Source organism: Acinonyx jubatus, chromosome B1, assembly GCF_027475565.1.
Source record: "Acinonyx jubatus isolate Ajub_Pintada_27869175 chromosome B1, VMU_Ajub_asm_v1.0, whole genome shotgun sequence".
Lineage (NCBI taxonomy): Eukaryota > Metazoa > Chordata > Mammalia > Carnivora > Felidae > Acinonyx > Acinonyx jubatus.
This window is the reverse complement of record NC_069382.1, coordinates 181416907-181430521: the sequence shown is the minus strand read 5'-3', so window position 1 is coordinate 181430521 and position 13615 is coordinate 181416907. Positions and strand designations below refer to the sequence as shown.

The following is a 13615-nucleotide window of genomic DNA, read 5'->3' as shown; positions in this document are numbered from 1 at the left end:
TGGTGGCTTGTTCTTTTATTAGTGTGAAATACATCTCACTTTATCCCTCTCAGTGTTTTTTTTTTTTACTTATTTTATCTGTTGTAACATTGCTACACCTCATTTCTTTTTATTAACATTTACCTGGTGTTATTCTATACTTTTATTTTTTACTCCCATCATTTTGTTGTAAGCATATGACTTATGCCCAACACTTAACTGGATATTTTTTTACCCAATCTGAGATTCTTTTAAAAGGTACATTTAACTCTAGTTAAAGTCTCAATAAATAATGTGTTTGAACTTTTCCTGCCATCTTACTTTTTTCTATTGACCATGAATTCCAATTTATTTTTCCTTTCCTATCTTTTGTTGAATTGGCTTGAGATGTCTTTGTTTCATTGTTTTTTCCCTCTAATAGTTTGGAATTTATATGCAAATTGTATTTTAAAAGTGTTAAGTTAAGGGCTCCTACAATACATCTGGGAAATTTTACCAAATATGCAGTTGAGGATTAGAGATCTGGAACTTGAAAGAGGAGTTGATATTGAAGATACAGTTTTTAAACGGTCACCGTGGTAGCGGAAGCCACGGTGGTGTTTATTACCTCAGGGAATTCGAGGAGAACAAATACCACCACTAGGACAATGTGAGGTACACAAATACTCAGTGAATGTCTCATGAATGTTTAGCAAATAAATGAAGGAGAGAAAGGGGGGAATGGTGGCATTGAAGGCAAGAGGAAAAGCCAGCAAACAAAAGAAGTGGCTTAAAGGATAGAAAGTACACTCTGGGAGAGTAGTATCTCCAAAGCCACACAGGAGAGAATTTCACAAAGGGAGATGAGAGAAGACTGCTACTTTCTACAGAGACATTAAGTAGCATGAGGACTGCAAGTGTGCCTTTGGAGAGACTCTTATGAGATGGCTGGTGGTCTTAGGGGAGAGCGGTCTGAATGGTGATAATAGAAGTTGAGGGATGGGGATCGGAAGTAAAGGCAGGCACGGAATAAGAGCTTTTATGTGATTGGTCAGGGATAAGTAAAAAGGAAATTAGATACAGCTGCAGGGAGATGTGGGCCGGAGGAAGGGCTTTCTTTGGAATGGACTGTGTACTTCCCACAGTGGACAGGGAGATAATAAAAGAGAAGTCGGAAGGAACGACTCTAGCTGTAGGAGGTTCTCATTGGATGTGCCCACAGTAGCTCCGTGGGTGATCATCTTGTCATAAGCCTTACATATACTTTCTTGCAGGAATTTGAATATGCACCCTCTCCAGAAGATTCTACGACTTTACGAATCTTTCTCATCCTAGTACTGTGTAGATTTAACAGTCTTCTTAGGAGAGAACTAGAATTAGCCTGAAGTCATGGATCTTTTTTTTTTTTTTTAACGTTTATTTATTTGAGACAGAGAGAGACAGAGCATGAACCGGGGAGGGTCAGAGAGAGAGGGAGACACAGAATCTGAAACAGGTTCCAAGCTCTGAGCTGTCAGCACAGAGCCCGACATGGGGCTCGAACTCACAGACTGCGAGATCATGACCTGAGCCGAAGTCGGACGCTTAACCAACTGAGCCACCCAGGCGCCCCAGTCATGGATCTTTGATCCCTTAGAGACATTTGCCTATTCACCTACTAATGATTTAAAAGTTTGGAACATTCACAGGTGGCTCAGTCGGTTAAGCCTCCAACTCTTGATTTCGGCTCAGATCGTGATCTTACAGTTCATGAGTTCAAGCCCTGCATCAGGCTCTGCACTGACAGCATGGATCCTGGTTGGGATTCTTCCTCTCTCTCTGCCCCTCCCCTGCTTGCAATCTCTCTCTCTCTCTCTCTCTCTCTCTCTCTCTCTCTATCAAAATAAATAAGTAAATAACACTTAAAAATTTTTTTTAGGTAAGACTTTGGAACATCATATATTTCCACGCATGTGTATGCGTGCACATACACATGCGTGCGCACACACACACACATACACACACACTCGTGAGTGGTCAATTCCTGATAATTTGTAACTGGGAGGAGGGCAGGGAAATCTTAGCCATGGTATTTGATATGGTGTATGTGAACAAATTATAGGTGTCCCTTAATTTCCAAATTTAGAAACCAGGGATTCAGATGTATTTTTTGATATAGGGCTGTCTGAGAGAGACTGATTATCAAAATTCTTACCTTTTACTATTTAAAACTCAGGAACCTGACTAGTTCTAAATAATACTTTACTGTGCTTTACCATCTGAATTCACCATCCAAACTTGGAATCAGGATGATTATTCTCTGATAACTTCTTCCTCTCTCTCTCTCTCCTTTTTCATTCAGATCCATTTCACTGGGCTTGGCTTCCTCAAGCAAAAGTTCCTTTTTCTGAAGAAATAAGAAACTTGATTCTACCATATATTTCCGACATGAACTTTGTGCAAGATTTATGTGAAGATCTTCATGAACTTTTTAAGGTAAATAAATTTTTCGTTTTAATTCTTGCAGAAAACGAAATAAATCTCAAACGAGATTTTCTTAATAGAGCTAATTTGCAGTTTACTGCTTCTGGTGTAGAGCCTGACTTAAAAAGGAATTAACAGCTTTACTTTACAGGAGCATAAATTTGTGAAGTTACACTGGTTATGAGTGTTCTTTGAAGTAAGACTCTATTACAATCTGACAAGTTGTTTTCTTCAAAAGTTGAATTTTTACAAAAGTACTCCATAAATTGTAATAAATATTTGGTGAGCTGCTGTAGTTTAATTCTCTCAAAAACACCTAAACCCATTGGCTGGGAGGTCATTTTAAATCCTTTTGGGACCAGGTGGATTATAAATAAACTATTCTTGTCATTCTAGAGACATACAAAAATACTTCAAGTAAAAATACTCTTTACATGTTATTTTATCTATTAGGAAAGCTCTGGAATGGCCTTATGTGCTAAGTTGAAGAGTTCCTTTGTTTTCAAATATTTGTTTCAAATTTCTTGATTTTTGGAATTATAATAATGTAGGTTTTTTTCCTCCTTTCCCATAAAGACTGACAGAAGATTTAACAAAGCTACTTTTGAAAGTCAGATGTCTGTTATGAGGGGTCAGGTAAGTTACCTTTTTATGACCTTGTTCATTAAGAAGACAGTTTCTCTTTGAAACAGTAGTAGTTAACCCTTCTCTCCATTGTGACCCAAAGATGCAATTCTTTTATGCTGAACCAAAATAGCTCGTATGATTAAAAATGAAGTTGATTTCAATAGCATCTTTCCTGTCTTGTTCTAAATTAGGCATTTTTGACCTTGTTGTATATTGTTTAGTTAACCAGTTTCACTCTCCTGTGAATTCTTTGTCTTCATTTTGATAACTATTTTCCTGAGTGTTACTGTTTTTTTCCTCCTCAAGTCCACTTGCTTGGATGTTTCAGTGCCGAGTTCTATTGCCTTTTGATTATTTCTCTCATAGAATGTCTTTGGCCTTTGCTGGCGCAGTCAGTAAATCGCCATATCACCAAAGTTGAACACTGAGTGGGGCAAAAAAGTTACTAATAGTAACTCAGTCTTGTCACTCCGTCTTTCTTTAATTAGAGGTACAAGGCGTTAGGTCTGCTGGTGTGGGTGTGCAGGCTGGCTGGTCTACGGATAATGTCTAGTTCTTCCACTCTACTGATAGTACTTAGATTCCAGAAGGAAAACTTGAAATGAAACTAAATTATTGTGAATAATTTTATAGTGTTAAGTATAATGAACAGATAAGTTACTGTAAACATTGTCTTTTAGTGACTTACTAATTAACTTTTTCTTCCTAAAATACACGTTTGATTTCAGGTAACTATTTGCTGCATACCTGTGGCAAAAAAGACCAGTCTAGTTTTTGTACTGAGGATTACATTATATAACTTTAACAAATAGATATGATTAAGTTAAATAATCATTCATACACCAAATGTTTATTGACAGAACTAGTACCAGAAGGTGATTGAAATAGAACTGTGAGCAAGACCCAGTTCCTCCTGTCATGGAACATTTGCTGTGATGAGGAGGCCAGGGGTCAGGGAAAAGGATGGATTATTCGCTCGCACACCTCTCTGTGCTCTCTGTTATCTGCATTTATGCAGTGCTTTGCTGGAGTCGTAAGTTTTAAATAGTAAGTGAAGTGGCTGAAGAAGAAGGCTAGAGCCAGATCTTGGAAGCCTTAAGTGCCAGAATATAGATTCCACGCGGAAGGGATCGGAGCAGTGAGAGATTACCATTCGAAAGGGTTGTGATAAAACTAATTTCTGGGGGAAAAAAATACACAAAAAACTAATTTCCAGAGAGGAGACCTTCTTTTGTGAATACCTGAATTAGGCTAAACTCTGTTTGTATGTGCATTTTGGGGTGGAGTTTATACCTCAACCAGAGGTGTCTCTAACCCAGCAAAGATTAAGAACCACTAGGGAAGGTGAGGCTGGACAGTCAGGTGCAGATTTGCTGAGCAGGTGAGGAGGCCAGAGCCAGGGGGCCTTGCAGGGAGCCGAGTTAGGTGACTCAGGCAGGCATGAAGGGCTTAGGTGGCCCATGATTATAATTATGTCGAAGAGTGTCACCATCCCAAACTATAGTTGAGCTACAATTTCTGGCATAGATAATTATGCCCTAAGATGACCATTTTGCTTAAAACAAAGTGATGTATAAATATTCTCCATCTTCCGGAATTCTCTTATCTGTAAAGATTTATCTTGGGAATTTTTTTTTAATTTATTTATTTTGAGAGAGAGCAAGCAGGAGCGGGAAGGAGCAGAGAGATGGGGGGGAGGAGGGTAGAGAGAGAATTCCAAGCAGGCGCCATGCTCCTTGATGAGCTGGATGTGGGGCTTGATCGTGAGATCATGACCTGAGCCAAAATCAAGAGTCAGACGCTTAACCAACCGAGCCACTAAGGCACCCCTCTCAGGAATTTTGATTTTCAGGGAAAAGCTCTAAATAATTGTATAAGCTTTTGTTGTAAATTAAAGTTAGTACATGAGGAATTTAAATACAAATTTTATTTTCTTTATTTTTTTTAAATTTTTTTTTTAACATTTATTTATTTTTGAGACAGAGAGAGACAGAGCATGAACGGGGGAGGGTTAGAGAGAGGGAGACACAGAATCTGAAACAGGCTCCTGGCTCTGAGCTGTCAGCACAGAGCCCGACGCGGGGCTCGAACTCACGGACCGCGAGATCATGACCTGAGCCGAAGTCGGCCGCTCACCCGACTGAGCCACCCAGGAGCCCCTTAAATACAAATTTTAAAATGCTTGTCTGAAAAGATAGGGGACATTCCAGTTCTGAGATCTGTCACAAAGATATACCAGAGGCTGTCTGCTCTTTTAGGTTTATTTGTTCATATCCTATCTCATTCACAAAGGAGTTAAGGTATTCTACAAATGCATGTAATAAAATTTAAAAATGACAAGATCAAGTTCTGGAGAAAAAAAAATAAAATGATGCCTTGGTTATATGTTTTAATTTGATTTTTTTAAATTGTTTTTAAGTTTATTTATTTTAGAGAGAGCGAGAGTGAGCAGGGAAGAGGCAGAGGTGGGGACGGATAGAGGATCTGAAGCGGGCTCTGTGCTGACAGCAGAGAGCCCTATGTGGGGCTCAAACTCATAAACCGTGAGATCATGACCTGACCTGAAATCAGATGCTTAACCAGCTGAGCCACCCAGGTTCCCCATTTTTGTTTAGTTTGGTTTTGGTTTGGTTTTTGTCTTTCTGATAGCCAGAAAGAATAAGGTACCCTGACCATGCATGATTATGTAGCTTTCTGGTTTTAACTGTTTTTTTAAAAGAGCTGATCTGAAAAATCAGGTTTTATTTTATGTTCTAAAGTAAATCAGTGCTTTGAAACAGAAGTTTAACAAACAAAAACAAATAACAGTAACCTGTATTCTGAGCAACAAAATCATTTTTCAGCCAGTTCCTTAACTAAGTCAAAATACTTGTGTTATTTCTACTGTTTATAATTTTCCTTAAATCCCTCTGCCCTCCAGTTTTGCCAGTGAACTCCAGACTTGTGCTTTGGTACAGCCAAGTCTTTTGCCCTAGTTTACAGTAAGTTTTTAGGCTTCCACACATTATCAGTGACGTGTTCTAATTCTTCTCAGAATGATTTGGACTGGAACTAAGAGCTAGTATGAAGTCATTTTTTTAAAAACAGTCTGGAACCAGTAATGTTTATTAAAGTTAAAGATTTCGAATGTTACGTTAAATAGCAGTAGGTCATGATCAGGTTCAATAAGATTGTTCATTTTATTTTATTTATTTTTTATGTTTCAAGTTTTTATCTAAATTCTAACTAGTTAACATACAGTGTAATATTAGTTTCAAGAGTAGAATTTAGTGATTCATCACTTAACGTATGATACCCGGTGCTCATCACAAGTGCCCTCCTTGATGCCCATCACCCATCTAGCCCATCCCCTCACCCACTTCCCCTCCAGCAACCCTCGGTTTGTTCTATAGTTAAGAGTCTAAGGCCATTCATTTTGTGTTCTGCCTATGCCTGTTGGGAACACTGGACCTCAGAAAATACTTACTTACGTGAAATAATTTTACACGTGGTCTGAGAAAGTGGCAGAAATAATAAATAAAGCTGTCTTATGAATACACAGTGAACTTCTATTCAGTGACTTATAAACCGGAAGCTCATTTGCAGATTCAGTAACAATTGATGTTAAAGACAATGAAAGTAACACTTTAGTACCTCTTGAGTACTTTACCCTTTACTAGATACTTGGATGTTTGGTGTCATTTATTCTTACAGCAGCTCTACAGAGTTATCTGCATTTTACGTGGAGGAAACTTGGCTCAAGAGGGTTAAGATGTTGAATCTATGAAATGAGGGGGTCTCAGTCTGCATTTAGGCATTGCCTCTGCCTGAGACCCTTATCATCACTTCGCTGCATTTAATGATCTTCTAAATGGTATCCTGGCCTCTTTTCCTGTCTTTCACATTCAACCAGAACCATGTCTCTGAAAGCAAATCTGACCATGTCTCCTGTGACTTACAACTTCCATGATTTGTCACTGTGTACAGGCTCCAGTGCCAGTCAGCAAGACCTTTGGTAGTCTGCCTCTGTCCTGTACACCTGCCCTGGCACTTGTCACTCATGGCTTCCTCTAAGCCTGGTCACTCTTAACTCTTACTCCCTCCCATTTCTCGTCTCTCAGTGGTGCCCTTGTGTGTGTTGTTGCCACTCCTCAGATGCCTTTTCCTCTTCATCTGGAGGACGGTTTTCCTTCAAGCTCCAGTTCTGTCTTTCTAGGCTCTTCCTGCCACTCAGAGTTCCGTTTTCTGCAGCACTCCCTGGAAATACACATACTGATGTCCATTTTACTCAAAAATTTGATGTGAAAACAATATATTGGGAATATTACTATTAAAAAAATAGCTTAAAATCAACCATAAAGCAATTATGGGTGGTTTTAGATAGTACAGTAATTCTTATACCCACTAACATTTGAGGACCAGTGAAATAGGCTAAAGGAGAGCAAAGTCTATATGCAGAAGTCTGAGAGTTTATACCATCCGCCCTCGGCCTAACCGTCACATCACTACCGAGTTCTCAAACGCGGCATAGATGGAGACTTCTGAAGTGTTTCTTCTTTGCCTTCAATGCTTAACCTATTTCTAAAAATAGTCTTCTCTAATTTAAACATACAATAATTGGGGCGCCTGGGTGGCTCAGTCGGTTAAGCATCCGACTTCGGCTCAGGTCATGATCTCATGGTCCGTGGGTTCGAGCCCCGCGTCAGACTCTGTGCTGACAGCTCAGAGCCTGGAGCCTGCTACAGATTCTGCCCCTCCTTCTCTCTCTGCCCCTCTTCCACTCGTGCGCGCCCGCGTGCTCTCTCTCTCTCTCTCTCTCTCTCAAAAGTAAATAAACATTAAAAAATTTTTAAACCTACAATAATAGATTTGTTTATCCCTTGAGAAATGAAAAAATGGGTGATATGTAGTGGAGGGGTTCAGATTTTAAGTCAGGGCCTAGGTCCACTGTTGTTAAAGTGTTTATCAATTTTTATTCCAGTCATTTGTTCATATAGCTTTTTGTTTCTAGAAAGTGTGTAATTTAGAGGGCTCTCATGAGTTTTTTCCTCCTATTCAGTCTTCTCTCCTCCCCAACATAGTGCATGCTCAGTAGATGTTTCTTTAGTAAATAAATGCAAGATTATCAAGTGTCTTAACAATTTTCAAAGAAACATTAATATTTAGGATAGTTCTTAGGCTTGAATAATATTTGCTATTATATATTTGAAAATTGTTAATCTTGTAGAATGACTCTCATTTTGTTTATACCATTCTGTTTTCTAGATTCTCTACAACAATCATGTCTTTATTTTTTAACTGTTTTTTAATGTTTATTTATTTTCGAGAGAGAGAGAGAGACAGAGACAGAGCATGAGGGGGGAGGAGCAGAGAGAGAGGGAGACACAGAATCCGAAGCAGGCTCCAGGCTCTGAGCTGTAAGCACCGAGCCTGACGCAGGGCTCGAACTCAAACCGTGAGATCGTGACGTGAGCGGAAGTTGGATGCTTAACCAACTGAGCCACCCAGGCGCCCCAACAACCATGTCTTTAGAGTCAGGAAAATATTAGGTGTTACTTAAATTTGTGTTTAGACTAACAATTTTAGAATAGAATTTTTAAAACCAGAAGAGGAAACTAACCAGAACGTTTCATTCCTTAGCCATGCTGGTGCCCACATTTATGTTTGTGATAAGAACAATGTTTATAAATGTGAATTTCATAAGTTCTTTGTGTCTTGTTATCCAGCCTGGAAATTTTAAGGGAAGAACTTAAAAGGGAATCTAAAACATAAATACATTGAGTAGCTACTATAGCTAGTAAAGATTTATTTCCCTGAGGTATTAAATACTTCAGATTTTCCAGGATCTAAAGCATCCAGTTTATACTGTTCAAAGTAATGTGAATTTTATTTATTAGTATGGCTTTATGTTGAAACCTTTATGCTTATCACTATTAAATAATGTTTATAAGAACCACTAAAATGCATACTATCTGTATATTATTAGATATTTTCAAATACTTGAAGAAGACATCTTTATTTCTAAAGTACATAACAAAGGGAGTTTTTTGTTTTTTTTTTACCTGATATGCAGGGGGAAAAAAGAAACTGAATTATTATCTGAACAGAGTAGAATAGGCTGTAAGCTATGTGTTGAGTTTCACACCCTTACTTATGTGCTCAAGTAGCAATTCTAAGAGTATGTTTAAACATGTAATGTAATATATTTTACTCTTTCTAGTTTTATTTTTTCTATTTAAGAGTGAACTCTTAAATGAAACTTTATTTTAAATGGGTACCTTCCCAAATTCTCTAACCCAATGCCTGTGTCATGCTTTCCCATGGCACTTGTACCCTGTGATACATGTTGTAATTTACTTATTCATGCTTATTGACTCCTCCCCCTGCTAAAATGTAAGTTCTGTGAAAATGGGGGTTTTGTTTTGTTTTTTTCTACTGTTATAGCCCCAGCACTTAGAACAGAGCCTAGCACATAGTAGGCGTGCAACAAATTTTTTTGTTGAATAAGTGGATAATGTTTTTTTTTTAAATTTTTATTTAAATTCCAGTAAGCATATAGTGTAATGTTAGTGTCAGGTGTACAATTTAGTGACTCAACACTTAGGTACAACACCCAGTGCTCATCACAATAAATGCATCCTTAATCCCCATCTCCTATTTCAACCATCCCTCTGCCCGCCTCCCTTCCGGTAACCATCAGCTTGTTCTCTGTGGTTAAGAGCCTGTTTCTTGGTTTGCCTCTCTCTTTTTCCCCTGTGATCGTTTGTTTTGTTTCTTAAATTCCACATATGAGCAATCGTACGGTATTTGTCTTTCTCTGACTGACTTATTTTGCTTAGCATAACACTCTTTAGTCCATCCACCTCGCTGCAAATGGCTAGATTTTTCTTATGGCCGAGTGACATTCCATTGTATATATGTGCTACATCTTCCTAATCCATTCATCAGTCGATGGACACTTGAGCTCCTTCCAAACACTGTTGGTGGGAATGCAAACTGGTGCGGCCACTCTGGAGAACAGGATGGAGGTGCTGCAGAAAGTTAAAAATAGAACTACCGTACGATTCGGCCATTGCACTGCAATCAGCAAATGCAAAAGTACTGATTCAAAGGGATACACGTATCCTGATGTTTACAGCAGCATTGTCTACAATAGCCAAATTATGGAAAAAGCAGACTCTTTAGACCAGAATCTGTCTAGCTTCTATGTCAAATGGAGTATGTGGAACCATTCTCTTTATTCAGTCTTCCGATTGCTTCTGGACATCAGTACATTCTAGAATATTTTAAAGTTAGTAATTGGCAAAAGTTATTTAATGCTAATTTCGTACACTCGTGTGTGTCTATTTTTGTGTCTGTATAGTATGTATTTATAGCAGTTACTCCTTGTCATCTCTGTTGGGCAGAAGTGGATGACATAAAGATTGTAGTTATGAATAAATAGTTAAAATAGCCATTATTCAGTGAACTGAATGAAGGTTTTTATCTTATTTGAACCGGTGAAAATCTCTTTTTTTTCCACAGATCTTAAATCTTACTCAGGCATTGAAAGATGGGAAGAGTCCTGTCCAGATGGTACAAATGCCTTGTGTGATTGTGGAACGCAGTCAAGGTAGAAATCAGGGCCGCATTGTCCACCTCAGCAGTTCATTCACCCAGACCGTCCACTGCAGGAAGCCATTTTTCTCTTCCTGGTAGCAGATGTAAGCGTAAGAGAAAAAAACATTTGGCATTATTATGTTGTTAGAACATTACCGCAGGGCGAATCTGCTGTTAAGATCTCCAGTTGCCAAAACCTCAAATAATGTAAGTCTTTAAAAGGTTATCTTTTGAATGTAATCAAAAGTTTACAGTTTTTTTGTCCAAATATTAAATTTCTGTTTCAGGGAAGAAGTGGTATATCTCCTAAATTGTATTTTTGTAGAAAAATTGTATTTTATGTTGTTTTGTTAGTTTAAAAGGTAATTTCATGGTTTACACATTCTGAAATGACTGTAATTACTTTAGAATTCCAAGTAGAAACATAAGGTATTTGTTGACTTTGAATAACTTTTTATATTCTTTATAAACACTGAGAAGGATGTTGTCTTCACTCTTCTTACATTATAAAAGGCCTTCAAGGGTGAAACTGCTCTTGTGAACTTCAGTAGAGTGGTTAATAGAAAATCTGGTAAGAATAATGTTGCCTTAATTTAAAAAGCCGCTATTTTAGAACTTGAGTAATTGCCCCTAAAGTGACCATTGTTAGGGAATGGAAAATTATATCTTGGTTAAGTAACAGGTGACCATTTTATTTTCTGTGCTTCAGAATATTTTTGGTCAATTATTTTGTTAAAGTAAGGGGAAAAATCTAAAGATACTCTCCCTTTTTAGAAAATGGAGGCACTCAGCTGAGACTGGAGAGGAATAATAGGAAATTAAAGTAGATCGCCAATATTTTGAAATTCCACCATAGCACTAAAAGTCCCTTTTGTTTCTTCCATGGAATCAATTACGTAGTCAATTAGTACTTTAGATTACTGATCTTAGTCTGTGTAGTGCTTCAGTTAGTATTAACTTCACTGAAAAGTAAACCATACCTCAAAGTGCATATTGGATTGCATTTTGGGGTCCTAAGGCATAAGTCCTTAAAAATAACAGTAGTTATTATAGTATTGTAGGGTATTGAGGTTACCGATGCTGATATAATTACAGTCAACTATAGAATATCAGCCCTTGCTAAAGGGGAACCTGACAGAGATAACCATAACGTCATTTAGATTTGATTTTGAAAATCAGTATGTCTGACATGCTAGGATTTTGTAGCACCGTGAACTCCTGGATGATGTAACTTGAGACGAGCCCAGTATGAAGATGTGATTCTGAAGAACCAGAAGCTTCATCCTCTTCTTCGGGCCCCAAACAAGGAACACCACCACTCAAACTAAACTGGCAGTTTGTGCTCTGGGCCTTTTTTTTTTTAGCTTTCTGTCTTGTGATTTTCTTTTTTTTTTTACTTAAGTATTTTCATGTAAAAGGTGTTTCCTGAGGGTTCGATTAGGACGGAACACAGATGTGCAGACCCGCCCTTCCCTCACCTCCCTGTCGTGGGCTCCATGGGTGTGGCAAGTGAGAACACCGCTGCCTTAAGGAAAGTTCACTGGACACCTGTGTTCTCCTACCTCCAACCCCGGCCTTCCGTGATCGTAACGCTGAGATCATGGGAAATTGACTGGAAATTCAAAACTCAACTACTATCTTGAGATAAATACTAGTAATTCAAATGTGCCTTTTGAAGATGTGTTCTTAAATAAGTTGTTATGATGTGGGTACTGCTTTCATAAAACGGTTTTTTCAGTATTTTGAGAATTGCTATATTAATTTTTATAATGGGAAAACTTAGTAAATTCCTACGTTTTATATCCTGAATTTGTTAAAATAGTGTGCAGATATTTTTAAATGGCCGGACCAGGCTAGAAGAGTAAAGCTGAAATATTTAAGATGTGATCATAAGTCAGAATACATTGGTTATATTTTGTAAATTTTCATGAACTTGACTCTTATTTAAATATTGTGTTAATTTTTGAATGAGTATATTTATAGTGTCAAGCTTGGTAGACTAAAGGTAATAAAAATCATTGTCTTAAGGTCACTGTTCTTCTGAAGTATGTATATTGGATATTTAGAATGTTTGTGAACACATTTATGTTTATAAGCGATGCTAAACCAACATCCCCCTTGTGTATTAGTGGTATAGTTTAATTCTTTAAAATTCCAAAAGCCATGTGTAACTGGAACCTTTATAATTGGAGACGATTTAATTTTGTTTAATTATATACTTTCTTATTCTCCCCCAAATTTGCCAGCAATGGAGGCTGTGGAAAACCAGCGGAAGGTTTTTTGCAGACGTAAAAACAATCAGAATCACAAAGGTTTTTTTTATTTATAGTTTTGTACTGATGGAATTAAAACCTTATTAAAAACAGATGGTGAGTGTTCTTTGATCACATAACATCTGAAATTTTTTTACAGATGCATAAAGAGATAGGCAGGGTCTTAATGTTTTATAGTCTGTCTTTTCTCCCAGGGTTACTTGGCCAACGGTGCAGAGTTGTGGCAAAGATTCTTATGTTGCTCTACCTTTCCAAGCCTCTGTTGTGGTTAGTTTGGGGCCGTGTGGCTGAGTGCTGAGATGTTGGGATAAGTGATAATATGCGACTTCTGAAAATGGCAATAAAACTCCCTGTCTTCACACGCAGTGGTCATGATTGACCACTCTCTTCTCTTCCCGTTTGGATATAAACAAGGAATTTGCCAACTGGAAGCAGCCAGGGCATGTCCGTCACCACTCGGAAAACTACCAGGAGAGCCCATCCACTGAGCCGTGCTGTTATGTGAGCAGGAGAGAAGTGCTTGTAAAGTTTGGAATTTATGTGTTATTGTAGCATAGTCTGCCCTATCCTGGGCCTTAAAATATAAATAGAAAAATGCAAATCATTTTAAATTAAAAAATCAGTTTTTTTTTTTTTAATTTTTTTTTTCAACGTTTATTTATTTTTGGGACAGAGAGAAACAGAGCATGAACGGGGGAGGGGCAGAGAGAGAGGGA

The 13615-nt window shown here is 37.9% G+C and overlaps 1 protein-coding gene across 1 annotated transcript in view; it reads left to right on the top strand.

Moving 5' to 3' along the window:
* Positions 1-12991, top strand: part of PI4K2B (phosphatidylinositol 4-kinase type 2 beta) — a 32119-nt gene extending 19128 nt beyond the window's left edge. The window contains exons 8-11 of the mRNA XM_027048673.2: positions 2300-2433; positions 2998-3057; positions 10552-10730; positions 11823-12991. Coding sequence (XP_026904474.1) covers positions 2300-2433; positions 2998-3057; positions 10552-10725 — 368 coding nt within the window. The 3' untranslated portion in view covers positions 10726-10730; positions 11823-12991. The remainder of the gene's footprint in view (positions 1-2299; positions 2434-2997; positions 3058-10551; positions 10731-11822) is intronic.
* The last annotated feature ends 624 nt before the right edge of the window (positions 12992-13615 follow it).